This window comes from Cetorhinus maximus, chromosome 6 (genome assembly GCF_964194155.1).
Source record: "Cetorhinus maximus chromosome 6, sCetMax3.hap1.1, whole genome shotgun sequence".
NCBI lineage: Eukaryota > Metazoa > Chordata > Chondrichthyes > Lamniformes > Cetorhinidae > Cetorhinus > Cetorhinus maximus.
Genome location: NC_135884.1, coordinates 5,832,721 through 5,855,725, shown reverse-complemented (window position 1 = coordinate 5,855,725; position 23,005 = coordinate 5,832,721). Strand labels below are relative to the sequence as shown.

The 23,005-nt window shown below is 44.0% G+C and overlaps 1 protein-coding gene across 2 annotated transcripts in view; it reads right to left on the bottom strand.

Moving 5' to 3' along the window:
- Nucleotides 1-208: 208 nt before the first annotated feature.
- tpra1 (transmembrane protein, adipocyte asscociated 1) overlaps nucleotides 209-23,005 on the bottom strand; it is a 65,624-nt gene continuing 42,827 nt past the window's right edge. For both annotated transcript variants that reach the window (XM_078543129.1, XM_078543128.1), the window contains exons 4-11: nucleotides 19,025-19,111; nucleotides 17,755-17,827; nucleotides 15,148-15,227; nucleotides 13,723-13,833; nucleotides 8,365-8,425; nucleotides 5,033-5,135; nucleotides 2,411-2,491; nucleotides 209-1,376 (exon numbers count right to left, since the gene is read on the bottom strand). In XM_078543129.1, the coding sequence (XP_078399255.1) occupies nucleotides 1,154-1,376; nucleotides 2,411-2,491; nucleotides 5,033-5,135; nucleotides 8,365-8,425; nucleotides 13,723-13,833; nucleotides 15,148-15,227; nucleotides 17,755-17,827; nucleotides 19,025-19,111 (819 nt within the window). In that variant the 3' untranslated portion in view covers nucleotides 209-1,153. The remainder of the gene's footprint in view (nucleotides 1,377-2,410; nucleotides 2,492-5,032; nucleotides 5,136-8,364; nucleotides 8,426-13,722; nucleotides 13,834-15,147; nucleotides 15,228-17,754; nucleotides 17,828-19,024; nucleotides 19,112-23,005) is intronic.

The window sequence follows — 23,005 nt, the reverse complement described above, 5'->3', positions numbered from 1 at the left end:
CCCACGAATCCCTCCATTCCACAGCCCTCAGGAAAGACACGCAGAAAGGGGTTTGAACACAGTGTCCCGACTGCATGGGCAGCCCAGCTGACCAGGGGTTTGCTTGCACTCGGTTCATAAAATTAATAACATATCATAATAAACTCAAACACTGTATAAGGGAAAAAAAAAACTTGCAATGATTCGAAAGTATGCAAAGACAAAAAGATTTAAAAATAAATTTTTTTTAATTAAATTCCCTCCATCCTTCAATAAACAGCACCCGGCGGGTGGAGTCCTCAACAGTGACCCATGTCTAAAGGTCAGAGAGCCCAGCAGAGCCACAGTTACCTAAAGGCAGTGAAATTCCCCAACCAGTATACCATCGCCAAGCAACAGCCATTCATAATGAAGAGAACCATCTTAATTAATACTGCGGCAGACAGACATCGTCTCCTCTCTCTTCACCCATCCTCCGCCCGCACCCCCCACCCCCCTCCCCCCCCACCCACCCACCCCCCGAGAATTAATAAGGGAACTTAAGTGGGGCAACGACGGTGGAGTAATAGAGAGCGAGCAAACACTGGGAGAACAGGGGGTGGCCACAATTTCAAACTTTCCCTGTATTCTTTTGTTTCAAATTTCATTTGTTCCAGAGTAACTTCAGCAGGAGAGGAGGGGAAAATAAATTAGCCTCCGGCTCGCGAGCGTTTGGAGAGACAATACTGTTTAATAGACGCAAACACAAAGAAACACCACAACTTTCCAACAATGGGGCTCGGAGCAATGCCTGGAATTTTCTCCCCCCCCACAAAGTTTGGGGGCGGGGGGGTCGTTGGGAGGAGATGGTGGGGGGGGGTTGCTGGCATGAAGAAAAAATTAAGCACCTCACCCCCACCCCCCCAAGCCCCAAAGGAATGTGACGGGGGGGTGGGAGGGGAGGGGCATAGTTGTGGGGTTGTGGGAGGGGGCCACAACTCTCATGTTCACAGATTGGCAAGTGTATTCAAAACAGGTGGATTTATAAAATCCCATAATCGGTACATTCCAAAACTGAAATCTCAGGATGTTGGATGAGGCAGCGGAAGGAGTGATGTGGCAGGTTTTCCCCTAACTCTCAGCATTCCCCAACATCCCCCCTGCCCCCCGCCCCCCACCCCACCCCCGTCCACCCTCAAGCATTCATAATTTTCCACCGATCACTGTCGATACTGTTGATGCTTCCGACTGTCAGATCGTCCAGGTAAGAAGCTGAGCTGTCAATCTGTGTATTGGAATAGGGGCCGGGCTCCAGTGCCTCCTTCTTTGCGACAGAGTGGGTCTGGGGCAGATGCACGTCGGTGTCATCCGGCTCATCGACCTGCGACTTGTAGGAGAAGAGAATCTTGGGCTCGGACCTGCAGGGATGAGCAGACACTGTAAACTGCCAAAAACTCAAAGGAAGATTGGCTGCCATGTTTCCCTACATTACTGTTACTTTGAACAATAGTTCATTGGCCCTGAAGCAATGAGGCTTGGGTTAGAGAAGCAAGACCTGTAACTCAACCAATGCTGTCCTTAGGGAAGCTCTCTCAACCCCTCCCTCAGTTGTGGCTCAGTGGGTCCCACCTCTTGATTCAGAGGGTCATGGGTTTAATCTTCACCCCAGGGACTTGAGTGCCATATTTAGGCCCATGCGCTCAGTGTAATACTGAAGGAGTAGTGCTGCATCAGCGCAGCTGCCACCATACGTAGATGTAAAAGATGCACTGCAATTTGCCAAGGCTCCTTGGACAGCACCTTCCAAACCCACGACCTCTAACACCCAGAAGGACGAGGACAGCAGACGCATGGGAAAACCAGCACCTGCAAGTTCCCCTCTAAGCCACACACAATCCTGACTTGCAACTATATCACCGCTCCTTCACTGTCTCTGAGAAAAAATCCTAGAGCTCGCCACTTAACAACACTGGGGGCGTACCTAAACCACATGGACTGCAGTAGTTCAAGGCGCCAGCTCATTACCATTTTCAAGGGCAATTAGGGATGGACAATAAATGATGGCCTTGGCAGTGATGCTCACATCCAATGAATGAATAAGAAAAAAAATCCCATGGCACTATTTTGAAGTTTGGTCTGGCCAATATTTATCCTGCATAAAATATCATTAAAACAGGTTACCCTGGTCATTATCTCATTGCTGTTTGTGGGAACTTGCTCTGTGCAAATAGGCTGCCCTGTTTTCTACATTACAACAGTGATTACACTTCAAAAAAATACTTCATTGGCTATAAAGCATTTTAGGGTGTCCTGAGCTTGTGAAAGATTCTACAGAAATGCAAATCCTTCAATTGTTAGGCTCATGGCATAGAAACTATAAATAAAAGCATTGATTTTACTTTGGAAATTAATGGTGCTGACTGAGATAGACTTATAAGCACTGGTAGCTTACCCAAAGAAACCCTTCAGGAATGTAACATACATCAGCGGAGCAAATAGACTGAAATAAAGGAACGTGGTGACATCCACACAGCTACAACAGGAGAGAAGGGAAATGTGTTACACAAGTTACAACCAACAGTAAATTAATGCATCATGTGGAGAAGTTATGTTAAACTTGTATCAAGCCTTGGTTAGACTATAATAAAAAACAGAAAATTCTGGAAAAACTCAACAGGCCTGGCAGCATCTGTAGAGAGAGAAACAGAGTTAATGTTTCCAGTCCATATGACTCCTCTTCACCTGAAGAAGGTTCATACGGACTCGAAACGTTAACTCTGTCTCTCTCTCCACAGATGCTGCCAGGCCTGTTGAGTTTTTCCAGCATTTACTGTTTTTATTTCAGATTTCAAGCATCCGCAGCGTTTTGCTTTTATCTTGGTTGGGCTATACCTGGAGGGCTGTGCATCATTTAGAAAAAGGATGTAGAGGCACTGGAGAAAGTACAGAAAAAGATTTACAAGGATGATACCAGGACTGAGAAGTTATAGCTGTCAGGAAATACAGAACAGACTTCTCCAGAAACGGGAAGTCAGAAAGATGGGCTGGTAAGTCTTTAAAGTTCGATAGGATGAATGCGAAGATGATGTTTCATATCTGGAGTACTGTGTACTATTTTGGCCTCCTTACTGGAAAAGAATATATAATTGCATTAGCAGTTCCAAAAGGGTTCACTCAGCTCATTCCTGGCATGAGGGGCTTATCTTATGAAGAAAGGTTGAACAGGTTGGGCCGATACCCATTGGAGTTTAGAAGAATGACAGGTGATCCAATTGAAACATAGAAGATCCTGGGGGGACTTGATAGGGTGGATAGCGGAAGACTAGAACCAGGGGACACAGTTTAAGAATAAGAGGTCTCCCTTTTAAGAAGGAGATGAGGAGAATTTTTTTTCTCTCAGAGGGTCTTTGGTCTGTGGAATTCTCTTCCTCAGAAAGCAGTGGAGTCTGGGTCATTGAATTTATTCAAGGCACAATTCGATAGGTTTTTGATAGACGTGGGAGGCAAAGGATATGGGGAACAGACAGGAAAGCGGAATTGAGACCACAACCAGGTCAGCCACGATCTTATGGAATGGTGGAGCAGGTTCAAAGGGCAGAATGGCCTACTCTTGCTCATAAGTCCCATGTTCCTATGTTCCCCCTTGTGGGGAGACTAGAACTAGGGTCTATATATATAAGATAATCACTAATAATTCCAATAGGGAGAAACTTCTTTTGCCCAGAGTGGTGAGAATGTGCAACTCGTTACCACATAAGTACTTGTAGCGAAAAGAATACAGGAATTTAAGGAAGCTTGATAAGCACTATGGAGAAAGGAACAGAAGGATATGCTGATGGGATTAGATGAAGAGGGTTGGGAGGACGTTCCTGTTCAACAGCAACACCATCATCGAACCGTTGGGCCGAATGACCTGTTTCTGTGGTGTAAAACTTTATGCTTGGTTTGGAAAGAGCAGTTCTGGGCACTGTTGCATCTTTGTTGCATAAATCTGTCCTTCTCTGTCCTTTCTTTCAGTTCTGTATCTTCACCCACCACCTTCACCCATACCCCCGGAAATGCCTTCACCATTGTGTAATCCTGCAGTGGGCTTCCTTAATCTATATGTGTTTCAATAGGTATGTTCAGTTTGCATATTTTGATACAGAATGAAAGCTTTTAATTTTTTTTAAAAACACTAAACCATTAATACCATTTGATGCCTCAATGTCGACTTCAATGATGGCATTTCACCTCAGTCAGAAGCCTGCAGGGTCAACCCCCATAACAGGATTTAATCTGGACAGGGGCTCCAGAGCAATAGAGTTTGGTATTGTCGGAAAGGGTAAATCCCCTTCTGACCACCTTCCCCATAAACCATGTGGGTTGCCAAAATAAGAGCATAAGAAATAAGAGCAGGGAGTAGGCCATTTAGCCCCTTAAATCTGCTCTGTCATTCAATAAGATCATGGCCGATCTAAATTGGGCCAATGCTCGCTGGAGGTTAGAAGAATGAATGGCGATCTCATTGAAACATACAAGATTCTGAAGGGGATTGACAGGGTAGACACAGAGAGGTTGTTTCCCCTGACTGGGGAATCTAGAACAGGGGGGCACAGCCTCAGGATAAGGGGTTGATCATTTAGGACTGAGATGATGAGAAATTTCTTCACTCAAAGGGTTGTGAATCTTTGGAATTGTCTTCCCCAGAGGGTTGTGGATGCTGCATTGTTGTGTACATTGTAGACTGAGATTAATAGATTTTCATCTCCCAGGGATTTGAGGGATATGGAGAATGGGCGGGAAAATACGGTAGAAGATGATTGTATTGAATGGCGGAACTAGCCTGAGAGGCCAAATGATCCACTCCCGCTCCTATTTCTTGCGCTCTCATAGAGAATTCCAAAGATTTGCAACAATCTTGAGTGAAGAAATTTCCCATCTCATTCTGAGCCCTTATACTGAGACTACGGTCCCTATTTCCTGACTTCCCAGCCAGGGGAAACAGCCTAGAATACACGCAAAACAATCTCCAATAGCTCCTGTATATAGCTCTCACCACCCCAGTCCTGTTGTAATATTAACCCACACTTACCACAATCCCACTGTAACATTAGCGCACAGCAGTGCACTGCCAACCCCTTGGATCAGGTTCAATAACGACAAGATCGCAGCATAGATGTAGAAGCTTTTCTTGGCTGCAGGGGTTTGGAAAAGAAAACAAGTCAAGACAAAGCTCTGAAGAAGAGTCATTTGGACTCGAACCGCTAACTCTGTTTCTCTCCCCACAGATGCTGCCAGACCTGCTGACTTTTTCCAGCATTTTCTGTTTTTATTTCAAGACAAAGCTGGGTTCCTTTCAGGGAGAAGTGCAAAAGGAAACTAAAAGGTGAAGCAGGTTCACTGGCCACTAATTTTGTGAAAACGTGGTGTGTGTCTGTACTCAGGAATGAACTGACCCACAGGCTGCCAACTCTTATTGGACATATTCTTGCAGATCACATCACATGACACTCTCACCAACCACCCTTCGACTCCCACCTAGTTAAACAGCTTTTTTAAAACAAAAAAATCCTTTCCTCAATAGTTTTACAATAATTACTTAAAATGCACTTTTTTTTTTAAATGCCACCTTCTATTATTTCTCTACCTGTTTTTCGTTTTGCTCACAGCACCGCCCTGGATGGTGGACACTGATCTTTAATTGCTGGAGACTCCAGGGCAAAACTGAAGGGTTACTGACACCGGAAGAGTGAATCAGTACTCTGCTTTACTTGTTTGGGCATCAGTGCCTGATCTACAGCTGAGAAACATGGCCAGAGGCGTCAGTCACAGCTCCCTCACTCATAGGTCACCACTCACTCATGGTCAGTCCACTCTTACTCTATCAAACTAGGAGTTCCATGAGGAAGAACTTTTTTACACAGAGGGTAGTGGGTGTCTGGAATTCGCTGCCCAAGTTGGTGGTAGAGGCAGAAACTCTAAACTCTTTTAAAAAGTGCCTGGATCTGCACCTTAAGTGCTGTAAGCTGCAGGGCTTTGGGCCAGGAGCAGGAAGGTGGGATTAGAAAGGGCACCCGGGTGTCCTCGGGCTGGCATGGACAAGATGGGCCAAATGGCTTCCTTCTGTGCTGTAACTTTTCTATGGTTCTATTAGTACTCTCTAGCTCAGAGGCATGAAAAAATTATGTTTTGATTTTGTGGGCCGCTTCACACAGCCTCAGGCCACATACAAAAGCATAAATCCACTGTCCCATTAACTTGTACAATTTAGCATCAAAACAAAAGCTGTTGAATGCTAAACGTGCAGTGGAAATGCAATCCCAACCCCTTGGTAACGTTGGCTTCAACTGCTTCATAACAGCATCATTTCGAAGGAGAGGTAGGCAATTCTCCCTCATCCCCAGCCCCCATTTGCATCCTGGTCAATATTTATCCAACATTCATTGAAACAGATCATCTGGTCATTCCATAAAATGGTTATAGCACAGAAGGAGGCCATTCAGGTCTTCATGTCCATGCCAACTCTCTGCAAGAGCAACTCAACTAGTCCCACTCCCCTGCCCTTTCTCATCAAGTCTTGCAAATTTTTCCTCTTCAGGTGCTTACCCAATTCTCTTTTGAAAGCCCCAATCCACTGCATGTTCAGGCAGTCCATTCCAGGTCCTAACCAATCACTGTGTAAAAAAGCTTGTCCTCATGTCACCATTGCCAAAAGAACCAATCAAATTAAATTGATGTCCTCTGGTTCACAACCTCTCTGCCAATGGGAACAGTTTCTCTCTATCTTCTCTGTTCAGATCCCTCAAGATCTTGAACGCCTCTATCAAATCTCCTCTCAGCCTTCTTTTCTCAAAGGAGAACAACCCCAGTTTCTCCAATCTATCCATGTGACTCAAGCCCCTCATCCCCGGAACCATTCTCATAAATCTTTTGTGCACCTTCCCTAAAGGCTTCACATCCTTCCTAAAGTGCGGTGCCCAGAATTTGACACAATACTCCAGCTGAGGCCACACCAGAGTTTTATAGAGGCTCATCATAACTTCCTTGCTTTTGTACTCTACGTCCATGTTTATAAAGCCCATGATCCTGTATGCTTTATTAGCCACGTTTTCAACCTGCCCTGCGACTTTCAATGATTCATGTATATATACTCCTAGACCTCTCTGTTTCTGTGCCTTTTAAGAATTGTATCTTTTTATTTTATATTACCTCTCCTCAATCTTCCAAAATCACTTCACACTTCTCAGGATTAAACTTCATCTGCCCGTATTTCACCCACCTAGCTATGTCCTCTTGAAGTCTATCATTTTCACAATACTTCCAAGTTTAGTGCCATTTACAAGTGTTGAAATTGTGCCATGTATACCCAAGTCTAGGTCATTAATATATATCAAGAATAGCAGTGGTGCCAGTACTGATCCTTGGGGAACCCCACTGTATACCCTCCTCCAGTTCACCACTACTCTCTGTTTCCTATCACTCAGCCAATATCATATTCACATTGCCACTTTATTCCATGGGCTTCAACTTTGTGGCAAGTCTATAATGTGGCACTTTATAAAATGCCTTATTGGAAGTCCACATTCACCACATCAACCATATTCCCCTTACCTCATCAAAAAACTCAATCACGTTAGTTAAACACAATTTGTCTAATCCATGCTGGCTTTCCCTAAGTAATTCACACTTTGCCCAAGTGACTGCAAATTTGCTCCCGGATCATCACCTCCAAAAGCTTTCCCATCACCAAGTCGAACTGACTGGCCTGTAGTTGCTGGATTACATTGCTGCTTGCGGGATCTTGCTGTGCACAAATTGACTGCCACATTTCCCTACAACAGTGACTATAGTTCAAGGTTACTTCATTGGCTGTAAAGCGCTTTGGGATGCCCTGAAGTTGCAAAAGGCGCTATAGGAATGAAAGTTTTTTTCCTTCTTTCTATTTCCTGGGCAAAAGCAGAGAATAACTGGGCCTATAGAAAACACATGAAAGGCTCAGTTCCCAGGTGCAAAAACAAAGGGAAAATGGGCAGAGACTCCAGGACCCTCCCACCCACACGCTGTGTGGTCCTGGGGTTTCCCCATGCAAATGAAGCAGGGCTGACCACAGCCTAATTTTAACCCATCACCCACTTACAGAATGGCGTCCAGAAAGAGGAAGAGAAGCCAGAGCCTCCGCGCCCGGTCCTGTCTCAGATGGTTCAGCTCAGAGAGACCGGCCATCTGCCCTCGCATCTTGTGAACGGCCTTCAAAGCAATGTACAGGAGGAGTTTTGCCAACCCTACTTGGAACTGCACCCATCAGCAGGGGTCCCCATCTTCAGGGAGGGGGAGGGGGCACAAATTGGGGGCAACAGGAATGAGACACCCCAGCCGCCCATAAATACCGGTTAGTAAAGCAGAAGAGAGCATTAAATGACTCACATGGCAGAGATATTCTCTCCCGCAGAGGGGTTTTTGGGAGAATGACGATCATTGAGTAAACCTGGAGGGAAGACAGAACATCATGAGAAGGCCTTTAAACAAAACTGTAAAATGTACACTTCAACCAAAACTAATGGAGCATACGGTACATGTGCAAGTTGTCAAAATTTCATGTTTCGTCCTTACACTAAAGCCACCTCCCCACCCCCCAACCCCCCGCAATTTTCTCTCCTTCCTGGGTATCATAGAGGCATTCTCTTGTAGGTTTTGTCACTGTTAATCCTTCAGTTTCAGGTTTGAATGTCAGAGCTGTCCAATTGTGAGGTCTCATGGCTGGTTCCGTTCTTACCGAACATCCACTTTAAATTACACTCAACAGTCGGGGTCAATAAACAAATCTGGAGCAAAATGCCTGGCCGATGTTTTTCCTCCCTCGCCACCCCTTCACTGCCCAACGCCCCCATCTCAATCCAGTGCCCAGCTCTGGAGCACGAGCGTAAATATTACAGGGGCATTGGCATAGTGGTAGTATTTTCAGACTAGTAATCCAGAGGCCTGGGCTAATGCTCTGGAGACACGAGTTCAAATCCAATCATGGCAGCGGGTGGGAATTTACATTCAATTAATTAACAAAGCTGGAATAAAACGCCAGCCTCTGTAGTAATGACCATGAAACGACTGGATTGCCACAAAAACCCATCCGGTTTACTGATGACCTTCAGGGGAGAAAATCTGACACCCTTACCTGTTCTGGCGTAGAGGGGAAAACACACCCATAGCAAGGTGGTTGACTCTTAACTGCCCTCTGAAGCGGCCTAGCAAGATATTCAGTTGTATCAAACCACTACACAAAAAAATCACTGGGTGTACCCACACCATATGCATTGCAGCGGTTCAAGAAGGCAGCTCACCACCACCTTCTCAAGGACAATTAGGGATCAGCAAAAAATGCTGGCCTTACCAGCAGTCTTTACATCCCTGAACGAATATTTTTTTTAGAATCAGGTGATGTCAGGATTGGCTTTTATTGGTGTCACACCACCCCCAACTTCTACTAACCCTTTGTCCGGACTCAAATATGAATAATGTTCTTACAACAGCCTGCAATCATATAGCGCCCTTAACATAATAAAGGTGCTTCATAGGAGCAATGCCAAACAAAATTTGACACTGAGTCACACGGGAGATAGTTTTACAGATGACCAACAGCTTGATCAAAGGTTTTAAGGCTCATCTTGAAAGACCAGAAGCAGAGAGTAAGAGGGGTTTAAGGAGGGAATTCCAGAGCTTAGGGCCAAGGCAGCTGAAGGCATGGCCACTAATGGTGGAGTGATTAAAATCAGAATGATCAAGAGGCAGAGATGTTGAAAGGTTGAAAGACTAGAAGAGGTTAAAGAGATGGGGGAGGGTTGGGCAAGATCATGGAAAGATTTGAATACAAGAACGAGAATTGTAAATTTGAGGCATTGCTGGTCTCGAACCAAGCGAGTGATGGGTGATGGAGGCTCGGTGTAAGTTAGGATACAGGCAGCATTAAACCCTTACATTACTTCAGCTTTCCTCTAATTCCTTTCAATCTCTGCTGCATTCTGCACTGTAAGCTTTAGACTTTTCATAGGGAAGAAGCAAAGACTGAGAGGTTGGCAACAGAGGGCAGCAGATGAGCAACTAACTCAAGTCGCTTCCAATGCATCAACACTCAACAAATTTCCTAGTCACAGGTGCAAGGCAGCTCAGCCACAGCCAACTTCAGGATTAATTGAAGCCTGCTTGCCAGATTGGAATTCAACCTGCCGTTTCTAGTGGTGGAGGAGGTTACAGAGATGGAGGGGGCATGAGGCCATGGAAAGATTTGGAAATGAGGAAGAGAATTTTAAAACCGAGGCATTGCAAGACCAGGAGCCAATGTACGTCAGGAAGCTCGGGGGGTGATGGGCGAACATGACCTGGTGAGAGTTAAGACATAGGCAGCAGAATTTCAGATAAGCTCAAGTTTGGCTGAAAGAAATCTATCCATCCTTCACGAGAGTGTTTAAAGCTGCAACATTATGTTCTCTGGAACAATGAGAGTGCTAACGTAAGCCAGGGTGAGAAAGAGAGGGCAGGTAAATAGACAGGATTGCTGCATCAAAAACGCTATCCAATCACCTTACTGCAACCAAGGGAAAGGTTGGGCTCCATGTGAAAACAAAAAAGACGAACAAAAGTAAAAGATACAAACATTTTTAAGTGTAGAAAATCAAAAATAATCTTGAGTTTACCATCACGCTCCAGGGCAGTAGACCTAATCATGCAGTGAGTATCAGTTCACCAGAGTCCTTTAGAAAGGTAATTCTCAGGCAAGGCCAGCCTTTATTGCTCGTCCCTTGTTGCCCGGCAGAAGGGAGTGGTGAGCCGCCTTCTTGAACTGCTGCCGTCTATGTGGTGAAGGCTCTCCGACAATGGTATTAGGAAGGGAGTTCCAGGACTATGACCTAGTGATACTGAAGGAATAAGGAGGCAATACAGCTCCTGGAACCTAGTTCATTTGTCTTAGGGAATCAGGAGAATTTTCTAACCTTTATCCTGAATTTGCTTCTCTGAGGATGGGTGGGCTAGGGTCAGTGATGCCTGTGGATTCATCATGAGTGAGCTCGGCAAGTCTGACAACTTCTACTCATCCTTATTTTTTTCACATAACACAAAGTTCTTGAACCGCGGTGAATGGCAGCCCTGGGGGTGCTGCTCATGTTGAATGGTAGCACTTGCAGAGCAGGTCACGAGCTAGATGATGACGGGGCAACTTGCCCCAAAATGGCAAGTTTGGGGCTCCTGCACAATAAGTGGCAGCAGTCATCAGCGTGTATTTCAAAGCTATACTAGCTCAAACCAAATATATAAGAGGATCGAGTGAAAATCAAGCAACAGCCAAGAGCATCCTGTTAGATTTTAATGACAAGGCATAAAAGCAGGAAGCTTTAAAAAATCACCATTGCCTCTTCCGTGGAGCCAGGCAAGACCCGTGACCTCCATCAACTGGAAGGACTAGGGCAGCAAAGGTCCAAAATTCACCTCCAAGCCACTCACCATCCTGACTTGGAAGTATATTGCCGTTCCTTCACTGTCGCTGGGTCAAAATCCTGGAACTCCCTCCCTAACAGCACTGTGGGTGTACCTACACCACAGGGACTGCAGCGGCTCAAGAAGGCAGAGTACAGCTGCATCAATTTTGTATGATTTATTCAAATTGTGAACTGTTTGCCAAATATTTCTTCAAGCCAATTTGCTCTTTTTAATATTTCTGAAAAGGAAAAGCTGGGGAGGGTACAGGGGGCTTAATATTGCACAAATGTTCATGAAATTCAAATGCAGTCTTGTGGGATATGCTCAATTAGTGCTCAAGCTGAGCCTGAGCGTATGGTGGGGGTTGGCATGACACAGCTAAGCATGTGGGCAAAACGAAGAAGTGCATTTGATAGAAAAATTGCACCTTGAAAGTTATTACTGAATCTGCTTCCACTGCCCTTTAGGCAGAACATTCCAGATCACAACAAATCGCTACGTTAAAAAAAAAAAATCCCCTCTAGTTCTTTTGCCATTTACTTTAAATCTGCTCCTCTGGTCATCGACCCTCTTGTCAACGGGAGCACTTTCTCCCTATATACTCAAATCAAAACGCTTTGTGATCTTGAACACCTCAATTAAATAAATCTTCTCTGTTCAAAGGGAAGCTCAGCTTCTCTAATCTCTCCCGATGACAACTCCCTGCAAAGGGAAAAGTGAAGTTTCCTCATCACCCCTCTGGTTCAAAAATCAAGAGGGATCTAGACAGGGTGCACAGAGAGAAACCATTCCCATTGGCTGGAAGGATCAAAAACTAGAGGACACCAATTTAAAGTGACTGGTTTTTGGCCAATGCCGAGATGAGGAAAAACTTTTTTTATTTAAATGCATTGAGTAGTTAGGATCTGAAATGCACTGTCTGAAAGGATGATGGAGATAGGTCAAGTCGTGGCTTTCAAAGGGGAACTAGATCAAGAACTGAAGCAAAAAATTTGCAAGGCCAAGGGAAAAGGGTAGAGAGTGGGGCTAGCTAAATTCCTCATGCAGAGAGTCAGCATTGGTGAGAGAGGCGGAATACTGTAACCATGCTATGGACCTTCTGCCCCATTATCTTAAACCTGGTTATCTGGTTAAATTTCAAATATTAGGGACAAAAAAAAAATGAAATATTTGTAATGCACACCTTGAAAATCTCCTGTGAAACTTCTCAGAGATGAGTGACAGTGAAATGGGTATAAAGTTTATAGACATGTATATTGTGAATTTTTTATGGAGCGACTCATGAAAAATTGAAGGATGTTTGATTAATGCAATGCATGGAACGCACCACTGGGTGGTGTATTTTAGTTGTTGCGACTAAAGATGATGTTGCTTAAAAAATGAATGTTACGAAGCTTAAATGGTAGAGATATATTATTTAGAAAAATTGGAATGAATGCAATTGAAAAGTTGTATATTGGAAATGTTATATCATTGGAGAGGTTTAGGAATAAAAGGAATCGGAATTAAAATCAATGTGAAATAATGTATTTTTGAAACATTTCCAGAGTATGAATAGCTTATTTAATGTGCATTTGATTAAATTGTATGGAGTATTTTCTACATTGATATAATATTCAGGGAAATGTGCATATAAGTGTCAGAGGTCTTGTGGTGCAGTGAGTAGCGTACGTGCCTCTGAGGCCGACACTCTGGGTTCAAGTCCCGCTCCAGGACTTGATGGCCAAGGAAGGTGTGTTCATAATGTGATAAATCCTTCCAACACACGCCAATGGTAGGTGGCGAGAGTGAGAGTGTGTCCTGGAAAGCTGCCTGGCTGTTCTGAGCAATCAAATTGGTGACTTAGGCTTTGCACAAACACAATGGGCCAAGTATAAAAGGGCAGTCAAATAAAACATGAAAACATATTCCACACTAGGGGACAAACTCTTATTTTCTTTCCCTGGAGAAATTATTTCTTCCATTTCTTTTCTCCACAAGATTGCAAAAAAAAAGGGTTTCTTGCTTCATGGCAAAAGCTGCCTCCAAAGTTACCAATCTCGGAACGATTTAGGGACCAGAACCAGGTTTAATAAAGTGTTTATGTTTTTAAAGCGAGTTGTCTCCAGTGACTGGACCGGTAATATTTGAGAGCTCCCCTTCCCTTTGATTCTATTGGCTTGTAATAGTGGCTGAAGGAGGTGAAGAGGTTTCCACAGGACATGAGGCTGTGGGAAAGGGTTAGTTGCAGTTGGAGATGATGCAATTTCTACTGAGGATTTGGTGAGGAGAAAGAATGTAGCCAACATTAAAAATGAGGAGTTCGGAGTTTCTTACCAGAAAGAAGAAACAAGAGCTGGCAAGCCAGAAATGGCGGCCCCCATGTCCATAAACATTGAAGTCCTCGGGAGACAGATGTGCATCAGGATACAAGATCTCCAAGGTCCCCTGGAAAGAGACACGTCGGAAGTGCTGATCAGACACACCAAAGTAGATTTCCCTTATCACATCCCCCATCCCGCTCCTTGCCCACACAATGCATTAAAAAGCATTTTATTATTGCGTGGAAAAGGCAGCACCATTAAAAATCACGTCCAAGGTCAACGCGCCTCACACAGGCCAGAGTATTGGATTGGGTTCACAACTTTAGATAGTGCTAGTTCCACACCTTGCCATCCTGATGTGAAATGCCTCTGAACATTGGCCAGCCTGAGGGAAAGAATGTGAGTAAACTGAGGCGGACTGGGATCTTGCTGTGCACATATTTGCCAAGCCATTTACCTACTCAACGACAGCGACTACACTTCAAAAGTACTTCATTGGGTTTAAAATACTTTGGGGACATTCTGAGGGTGCAAGAGTCATTATACAAATAGGGAAGGGGGTGAAAAGAGGGAAGGGGTGAAGGAGACAGACAGGATGAAGAGAAAAGAAAAAAGGGAAGAAAGGAAGAGAGAGCGAGAGAGAGAGAGGGAGAGCGAGAGAGAGACTAGCATTTAAATAGAGTGTTCCACTAAGTGCTCTACAGCCGATTAAGTAGTTTTGAAGTGTACTCACTGTTGTAATGCAGGACCAAGATCCATGCAGTGAGGGAGAGTATGAAAGGCAAAGTGTGATGTGCAGGCACATCAACATCTGCTTAAACTGTAATTTGAAGGGACGCATCCACAGTTACTAAACCATTATTGAAACCATTATGATTAACCAAGAAAACCAGAATCAGCCTAAAGAGGCCGACTGGATTATTTTTCAGCTTCATTAGATCCCACTGTATCCACAAAAATAAATAACTCACATATATGTAGCACATTTCACAATCTCAGGACATCCAAAGCCAATCAAGTACTTAAAGTGTAGTCACTGTTGTAATGGAGGAAACACAGCAACCAATTTGCATGCAGCAAGGTCCCAAAAACAGCAATACGATAATGACCAGATCTGTGTTTTTTGTTTAAAGTGGCATTAGTTGAGAGATAAATATCAGCCAGAACTCCCCAGCTCATCTTCCAATAGCCGTGGGAACTCTTACGTTGACCTGAGAGGGCAGGCCATTATTTTTAACATCTCATCCAGACGATGTCAACTCAGACAGTGCAGCTCACCCTCAGTACTGCACCGGGATTGTCTGCCTGGATTATGTGCTCAAGTCTCTGGAGTGGGACTTGAACCCATGACCTCTTTCCTCAGATGTTAAGAGTGTTATCAACTGATAAAATGCAAAAATAAGACATTACTGTTGAAAACAAGAACATTCAGACAGACCTGTGTTATCGAGTAGGCCAGAGCAAGTACTGTTGTTATGGTCAATACACGCTTAATACTGGAGTTACTTTCAAGGTGTCCTAAACCCAGGAATAATGAGAAAAAAATGTACATTAATATCAGTGCATAGTGTGTATTTATTACACAAGTACATAAGACATAGGAGCAAGAGTAGGCCATTCAGCCCATCAAGCCTGTTCTGCTATTCAATAAGGTCATGGCTGATCTGATGTGGCCTTATCTCCACTTCCTTGCCTGCCCCCCACCCCATAACCCTTAACTCCCTTGTCAATCAAAAATCTGTTTAGCTCAGCCTTGAATATCTTCAATGACCCAGCTTCCACTCCTCTCTGTGGAAGAGAATTCCAAACACCAATGAACCTCAAAGAAGGAATTCCTCCTCATTTCAGTCTTAAAATCTATATCAATGACTTGGATGAAGGCACTGAATGCAAGGGAGCGAAATTTGCTGATGACATCAAGATAGGTAGAAATGTAGGTTGTCAAGAGGAGGTAGAAAGTCTGCAAAGGGATATAGATAGGTTAAGTGAGTGGGCAAAAATTTGGCAGATGGAGTATAATGTGGTTAAATGTGAACCTCTTCATTTTGGCAGGAAGAATGGAAAAGCAGTATACTATTTAAATTGAGAAAGATTGCAGAGCTCGGTGGTACAGCAGGATCTGGGTGTCCTGATACATGAATCACAAAAAGTTAGCATGCAGGTACAGCATGTGATTAGGAAGCCAAATGGAATGTTGGCCTTTATTGCAAGAGGAATGGAATATAAAAGTGGGAAGTTTTACTGCAGCTGTACAGGGCCTTGGTGAGACCACATCTGGAGTACTGTGTACAGTTTTGGTCTCCTTATTTGAAAACAGTTATAACTGCTTTAGAAGCAGTTCAAAGGCTTATTTGACTCATTCCTAAAATGAAGGGCTTATCCTATGAAGAAAGGTTGAAAAGGTTGGGCCTATACCCATTGTAGTCAAGAAGAACGAGAGGTGACCTCGTTGAAACATTCGATCTTGAGGGGACTTGAGAGGGTGGATACCCAGAGGATGTTTCCTCTTGTGTAGGAGACTAAAACTAGGAGGACACAGTATAAGAATAAGAGGTCTCCTGTTTAAGGCAGAGATGAGGAGAATTTTTTTTCTCTCAGAGGGTCATTAGTCCGTGGAATTCTCTTCCCCAGTAAGTAGTGGAGGCCGGGTCTTTAAATTTATTCAAGGCTGAGTTTGATGGATTTTTGATAGACAGGGGAGTCAAGATTAGGGGGCCAGACAGGAAAGTGGAACTGAGACCACAACCAAATTGAATGGTGGAGCAGGCTTGAGGGGCCAAAAGGTCTACTTCTGCTCCTAAGTCCTATGTTCTTATGTTCCTAAATGGAAGATCTTTTATTTTTAAACTGTGCCCCCTAGTTCTAGATCCCTCACGAGAGGAAACATCCTCTTAGCATCTATCCTGTTGAACCTCCGCAAAACCTTATATGTTTCAATGAGGTCACCTTCCATTCTTCTAAACTCCAATGAGTATAGGCCCAACCTGCTCAACCTTTCCTCATAAGACAAACTCCTTCATCCCAAAAATCAGCCGAGTGAGCCTTCTTGGAACTGCTTCCAATGCAAGTATAGCCCTCCTTAACCTTAAAACTGTGCACATAAGAATCAATTTACCATTTTCTCAATGCTGAAATGACAACTTTAATTTATATAGCAGATTTTACATAGTGGAACGTGCCAATGTGCTTCACAGGAATGTTACCAAGCAAAATTTGACACCAAGCTACCTAAGGCGATATGAAGGCAGATTGGTCAAAGAGCTAGGTTTCATGTGGATGGAGAGTGGAAAAGCAGGATCGAGCTTCTCTGTGGTGCCTTTCATAGTTAGATAGCCAACCAGCATTCCTTGTCACAGCTGACACAAGTAAAAGGACACTTGAGGGCGGTGCCAAGGGCAAGTGCCACCTATGGGACAGCAGCCTAATGAGGATGCCAATGTCCTCGGGGAAAGAGGGGAGAAATGCTGGAGAGGAAAAATCTCTCAAAAATAAAAGTAAGTCTTTTTCAATGCTGCACTGAAAAAAATCAGCTTAAATAAGAAATTCCTCTCTAGTACTCTCTTCTCCAGACTGAAGAGTAAATCCCAATTTCCTGGCAATGGTGAGATAGATCAAACAGAGCTAATGTTCCCTGGATGTTGTGCAGGGAAGCACCTGTCTCTTCACACCTATGTCCCCAAGATAGAATAACGGAGAATAGGATTCCCTACTGGGAGCAGCATGCCAGGATTGTGGTACCCAAGTCTTAAAGGAGGAGAAAGAGACAAAGTGACGGAGAGGTTTACAGAGGGAATTTCAGGGCTTAGGACCCTGGCAGCTGAAAGCACGGCAACCAATGGTGGGGCGATTAAATCGGTCTAGCACAAGAGTTCGGAATTGGAGAACCATAGAGATCTCAGAGGGTTGTGGGGCTGGAGGATGTTACAGGGGTAGGGAGGGGCGAGGCCCTCAAGGGATTCAAAAGCAAGGGTGGGAATTTTTTAAATTGAGATATTGCTCTACTGGGGGCCAATGGCATCATAACTGGATAAACTCGACAACTTACCAAATGCCAAGCCTAATATTATTACGCTCAGCTCAGTCGCCAACAGAAAGAATCGTGAGATCTCCCAAAGGATCTAAAAGAGAAACAGCAAATGTATCAATCATTGATGGCATTCACTGTGCAAACCGGTCAAAATGCTTTATTCCTCATTTTAAATGGTGGGCTGAGCTGTGGAGGCTCCACTGCTTCCAGATCTCATTTGCCGAGGCTTGCACACAAAGAACTGTCACTTGGGGGAGAAAGGCAAGTGAATCTGCAACCCAGTGTCTCAGGGCAAGGGAGAAAACTGGGGACTGGCAAGGGTGGGGGATGGGGAAGGAGGGGGAAAGAGGGTTGTTCTTGGAACACATTTGAGGTATGGTAGACTAACCAAGCGTGAGATAAATTGCAGCCAGTGTAGGACTTCCAGAACTGCCACAAACTCGTTCCTTGGTCATCATCTCCATCCCTCTCCCTGGTCAGTGCCTGAGATTGCACAAGATCATCAGAAATCTGAGCTCTGATTGTGACATCATATCCATTTCATCACCAAGACTATCTACTACCACCTCCAAAACATCACCATCTCTGCCTCAGCTTATCTGCTGCTGAAACCTTCATCCATGCCTTTGCCTCTTGGCTATACTCTTTTAAAGATCTTCTGGCCCAGCCTCCCATTTTCCACACTCCATAAACTTAAATTCATCCAAAACTCTAATGCCCAAATCCCAACTCGCAGCAAGGTCCTATTACCACGGGTCCTACTTCTAATGCCATCCATTGATGACTTCTAGTAAAGTACAAATGTGTGGACGGAGAGTGAAAAACAGGATTGAGCTCTGCTGTGATGCCTTTCATGGCCAGACAGTTGGCCAACATTTCTCATCCCGGCTGACACAAGTAAAAGGACAATTGGGGGTAGTGCGGAGGGACGGCACCCTAATGTAGATGCCAAGATCTTCAGGGAAAGAGGGGAGGAATATTGGAGAGGAAAAATCTCAATAATGAAAGTGAATCTTTTTCAATGCTACACTGAAAAGAAATTCCTTCCCAGTACTCTCCTGTCCAGGCTGAAGAGTAAATCCCAATTTCCTCACAACGTTGTGATAGAGCAAACAGAGTAATGTTCCCTGGACATTGTATAAATAAAATAAGGTTCCTTGCTGGGAGCAGCATGCCAGGATTATAGTACCCAAGTCAACAAACAGCCCTGAAAAGACTTCAAAATTTATTTTAAACATATAAATCTAACGAAAGAATTGATAGCAGAAGAAAAACTTTCTCCACCTACCTTGTCCGTTACTATAGCCACTGTGGACGCACTGACTGTCATGGAAACAATAGCACGTGTGATGCCCACTGTTGCCACAACAAAAACCTGCAGAAGAAAAATTACCCGATTAACTTTTCTAAAACTTTCACAGGATGGTGGGTGTTGCTGGCTAGGCCAGCATTTGTTGTCCATCCCTAATTGTCCTCGAGAAGGTGGTGGTGAGCCGCCTTCTTGAACCGCTGCAGTCCAAGTGGTGTAGGTACACCCACAGTGCTGTTAGGAAGGGAGTTCCAGGATTTTGATCCAGCGACAGTGAAGGAACGGTGATATATTTCCAAGTCAGGATGGTGAGTGGCTTGGAGGGGAACTTCCAGGTGGTTGATGTTCCCATGTGTCTGTATATAATGTCTTTTTGGGTCCAGTTTTTACAGACTAGATTTGTACTCCGAGTACAGAAGATTAAGGGGTGATCTAATGGAGGTATTTATGATGATCAAAGAAATTGATATGGTAGATGGAGAGAAACTATTACCTCTAGCGGGAGAGTCCAGAACAAGGGGGCATAACCTTAAAATTCAAGCTAGGCAGTTCAGGGGGTGGTGTCAGGAAGCACTTCTTCACACAAAGGGTAGTGGAAATCCGGAACGCTCTCCCACTAAAAACTGTTGAAGCTGGGGAGTCAATTCAAAATGTCAAAACTGATATAGGTAATTTTTTGTCAGAGAAGGATATTAAAGGATATGGAACCAAGGCAGATAAATGAAGTACTCCAAAATAAAAAAAGTTCGCCATGAGTCAACACATACCCAAGGATTTGTACTTCACTACATCTCCCCAACATGAGTAACATGTGGGGTTTTGGACCCCACCATTCCCCTGCATCTCAATGTCTCTATGCCCTATCACCGAGTTTTCAATGGAGATCATGCTTGTGGTAAAGTAGGAGAGAAAAATGTGGAAGAATTTAAAGAATGAAAAAGATGCACAGATAGTCCATGATAGAAAATGCTTCCATGAAGCTATAACTTGTATAAAAACTTCAGGCGCTTTTGCATTACAAAGTGTTTGTCTGTCTTATGGCATTACCATCATTGAATCCCCCACGATCAACATCCTGCAGGTTACCATTGACCTGAAACTGAACTGGACTAGCCATATAAATACCATGGCTACAAGAGCAGGTCAGAGGCTAGGAATCCTGTGGCGTGTTACTCACCTCCTGACTCCCCAAAGCCTGTCCACCATCTACAAGGCAAAAGTCAGGAATGTGATGGAATACTCTCTACTTGCCTGGATGAGTGCAGCTCCAACAACACTCAAGAAGCTTGACACCATTGAGGACAAAGCAGCCCGCTTGATTGGCACCACATCCATAAACATTCACTCCCTCCACCACTAATGCACAGTGGCAGAAGTGCAGATCATCTATAAGATGCACTGCAGGAACTCACCAAGCCTCCTTAGACAGCGCCTTCCAAACCAATGACCACTACCACCTAAAAGGACAAGGGCAGCAAACACATGAGAACACCACCACCAGCAAGTTCCCCTCCAAGCCACTCACCATCCTGACTTGGAAATATATCGCCATTCCTTCACTGTCGCTGGGTCAAAATCCTGCAACTCCCTCCCTAACAGCATTGTGGGTGGACTGCAGCAGTTCAAGAAGGCAGCTCACCACCACCTTCCCAAAGGCAATTGGGGATGGGATTAAATGCTGGCCTAGCCAGCGATGCCAAATCCCGCGAACAAATAAAAACCTGCTCATGAAAACTATTCTGGTGATAGTGGATGTTTGAGGTTGCGCAAATGCTGGCAACTTTGCAGCTCTGGTACCTGGCTGATCCCCAATGACGAACAGCATCATGAGGAAACTTGAACTGCCACTCTCCTGCAACCAATGCGACAATACAAAAGTTCCCTTTAACTACTCCACAACTTGAGCCCATAATTTCAGCTGACACTCCCAGTACGGAGGGCATGCTGCATTGCTGGAGGTGTCATGAAAATCATTAAGCCAAAGTTCTGTTTGATAGTTCAGGTGGACCTTATAAAATTCCATGGTTCTATTCGAAGAGGAGCAGGGGAGTTTGTTCTTCATTCCTCTCTTCACCACCACTCAAATTAACAGGTTAACTTGTCATTTTTTAGACCAGTATGTCGAGGAACCGACTAGGGAACAGGCTTTCCTGGATTTGGTATTGTGTATTGAGAAGGGGTTAATTAATAATCTGGTTGTGCTCCTTTAGGGAATAGTGACCATAACATGGTAACATTCTTCATTAGAATGGAAAGTGAAGTAGTCCAATCTGAAACTAGGGTCCTAAATCTTAAAAAAGAAAACTACGAAGGTATGAGGCGTGAGTTGGCTAAGATAAATTGGGAAACTTCATTAAAAGGCATGACGGTGAATAAGCAATGGCTAATATTTAAGGAACAAATGTCTGCATTGCAACAGTTATACATTCCTTTCTGGCGCAAAAACACAACAGGAAAAGCGACCCAACCATGGCTAATGAAAGAAATTAAGGATTGTATTAGATTCATAGAGGAGTCAAATAAAGTTGCTCGAAAAAGTAGCAAGCCTGAGAATTGGAAGCAGTTTAGAATTCAGCAAAGGAGGACCAAGAGATTGATTAAGAGGGGGAAAATAGAGTATGAGAAATAAACTTGCAAGGAACATAAAAGCTGACTCTAAAAGCTTCTATAAGTATGTAAAAAGAACAAAATTAGTGAAGACAAATGTAGGTCCCTTACAGGCTGAAATGGGAGAATTTATAACAGAAAACAAGGAAATGGCAGAGCAATTAAACAAGTACTTTAGTTCTGTCTTCATGGAGGAAGACACAAATAACTTCCCAGAAATACTGGATTCCAAGGGTTCAGCGAGAAGGAGAAATTGAAGGAAATTAGTATTATTAAACAATAGTGCTGGTGAAATTAATGGAACTGAAAGCCGATAAATCCCCAGGGCCTGATAATCTACATCCCAGTGTTCTAAAGGAAGTGGCCACAGAAATAGAGGATGCGTAGGTTGTCGTTTTCCAATATTTTGTAGATTCTGGAACAGACCCGGCAGTTTGGAGGGTGGCAAATGTAACCCCACTTTTTAAAAAAGGAGGGAGAAAACAGTGAATCACACACCGGTTAGCCTAACCTCTGTGGTAGGAAAAATGCTGGAGTCTATTATAAAGGACGTGATAACAGGACACTTAGAAAATACCAACGGGATTAGACAAAGTCAACATGGATTTATGAAAGGGAAATCATGTTTGACAAACCTACTGGAGTTCTTTGAGGACATAACTAGCAGAATAGATGATGGAGAGCCAGTGGATGTGGTATATTTGGGTTTTCAGCAAGCTTTTGATAAAATCCCACATAAGAGGTTAGTGTATAAAATTAAAGCACATAGGATTGAAGGTAATACATTGGCATGGATTGAGAACTGGTTAGCAAACAGGAGAGTAGGAATAAATGGGTCTTTTTCAGCGTGGCAGGCAGTGACTAGTGGGGTACCACAGGGATCAGTGCTTGGGCCCCAGCTATTCACAGTATATATCAATGATTTGGATGAGGGAACCAAATGTAATATTTCCAAATTTGCTGATGACATAAAACTCAGTGGGAATGTGAGTGATGAGGAGAGTGTTAAGAGGTTTCAGGGCAATTTAGGCAGGTTCAACGAGTGGGCAAATACAAGGCAGATGATTGTGAAGTTATCCACTTCGGTAGGAAAAACAGAATGGCAGAGTATTATTTCAATGGTGATAGATTGGGAAATGTTGATGCACAAAGGGACCTGGGTGTCCTTGTACACCAATCACTGAAAGCAAGCATGCAGGTGCAGCAAGCAGTTAAGAAGGCAAATTATATGTTGGCCTTCATTGCGAGAGGACTTGAGTACAGGGGCGAGGATGTCTTACTGCAGCTGTACAGGGCCTTGATGAGACCACACCTGAAATAGTGTGTGCAGTTTTGGTCTCCTTACCCAAGAAA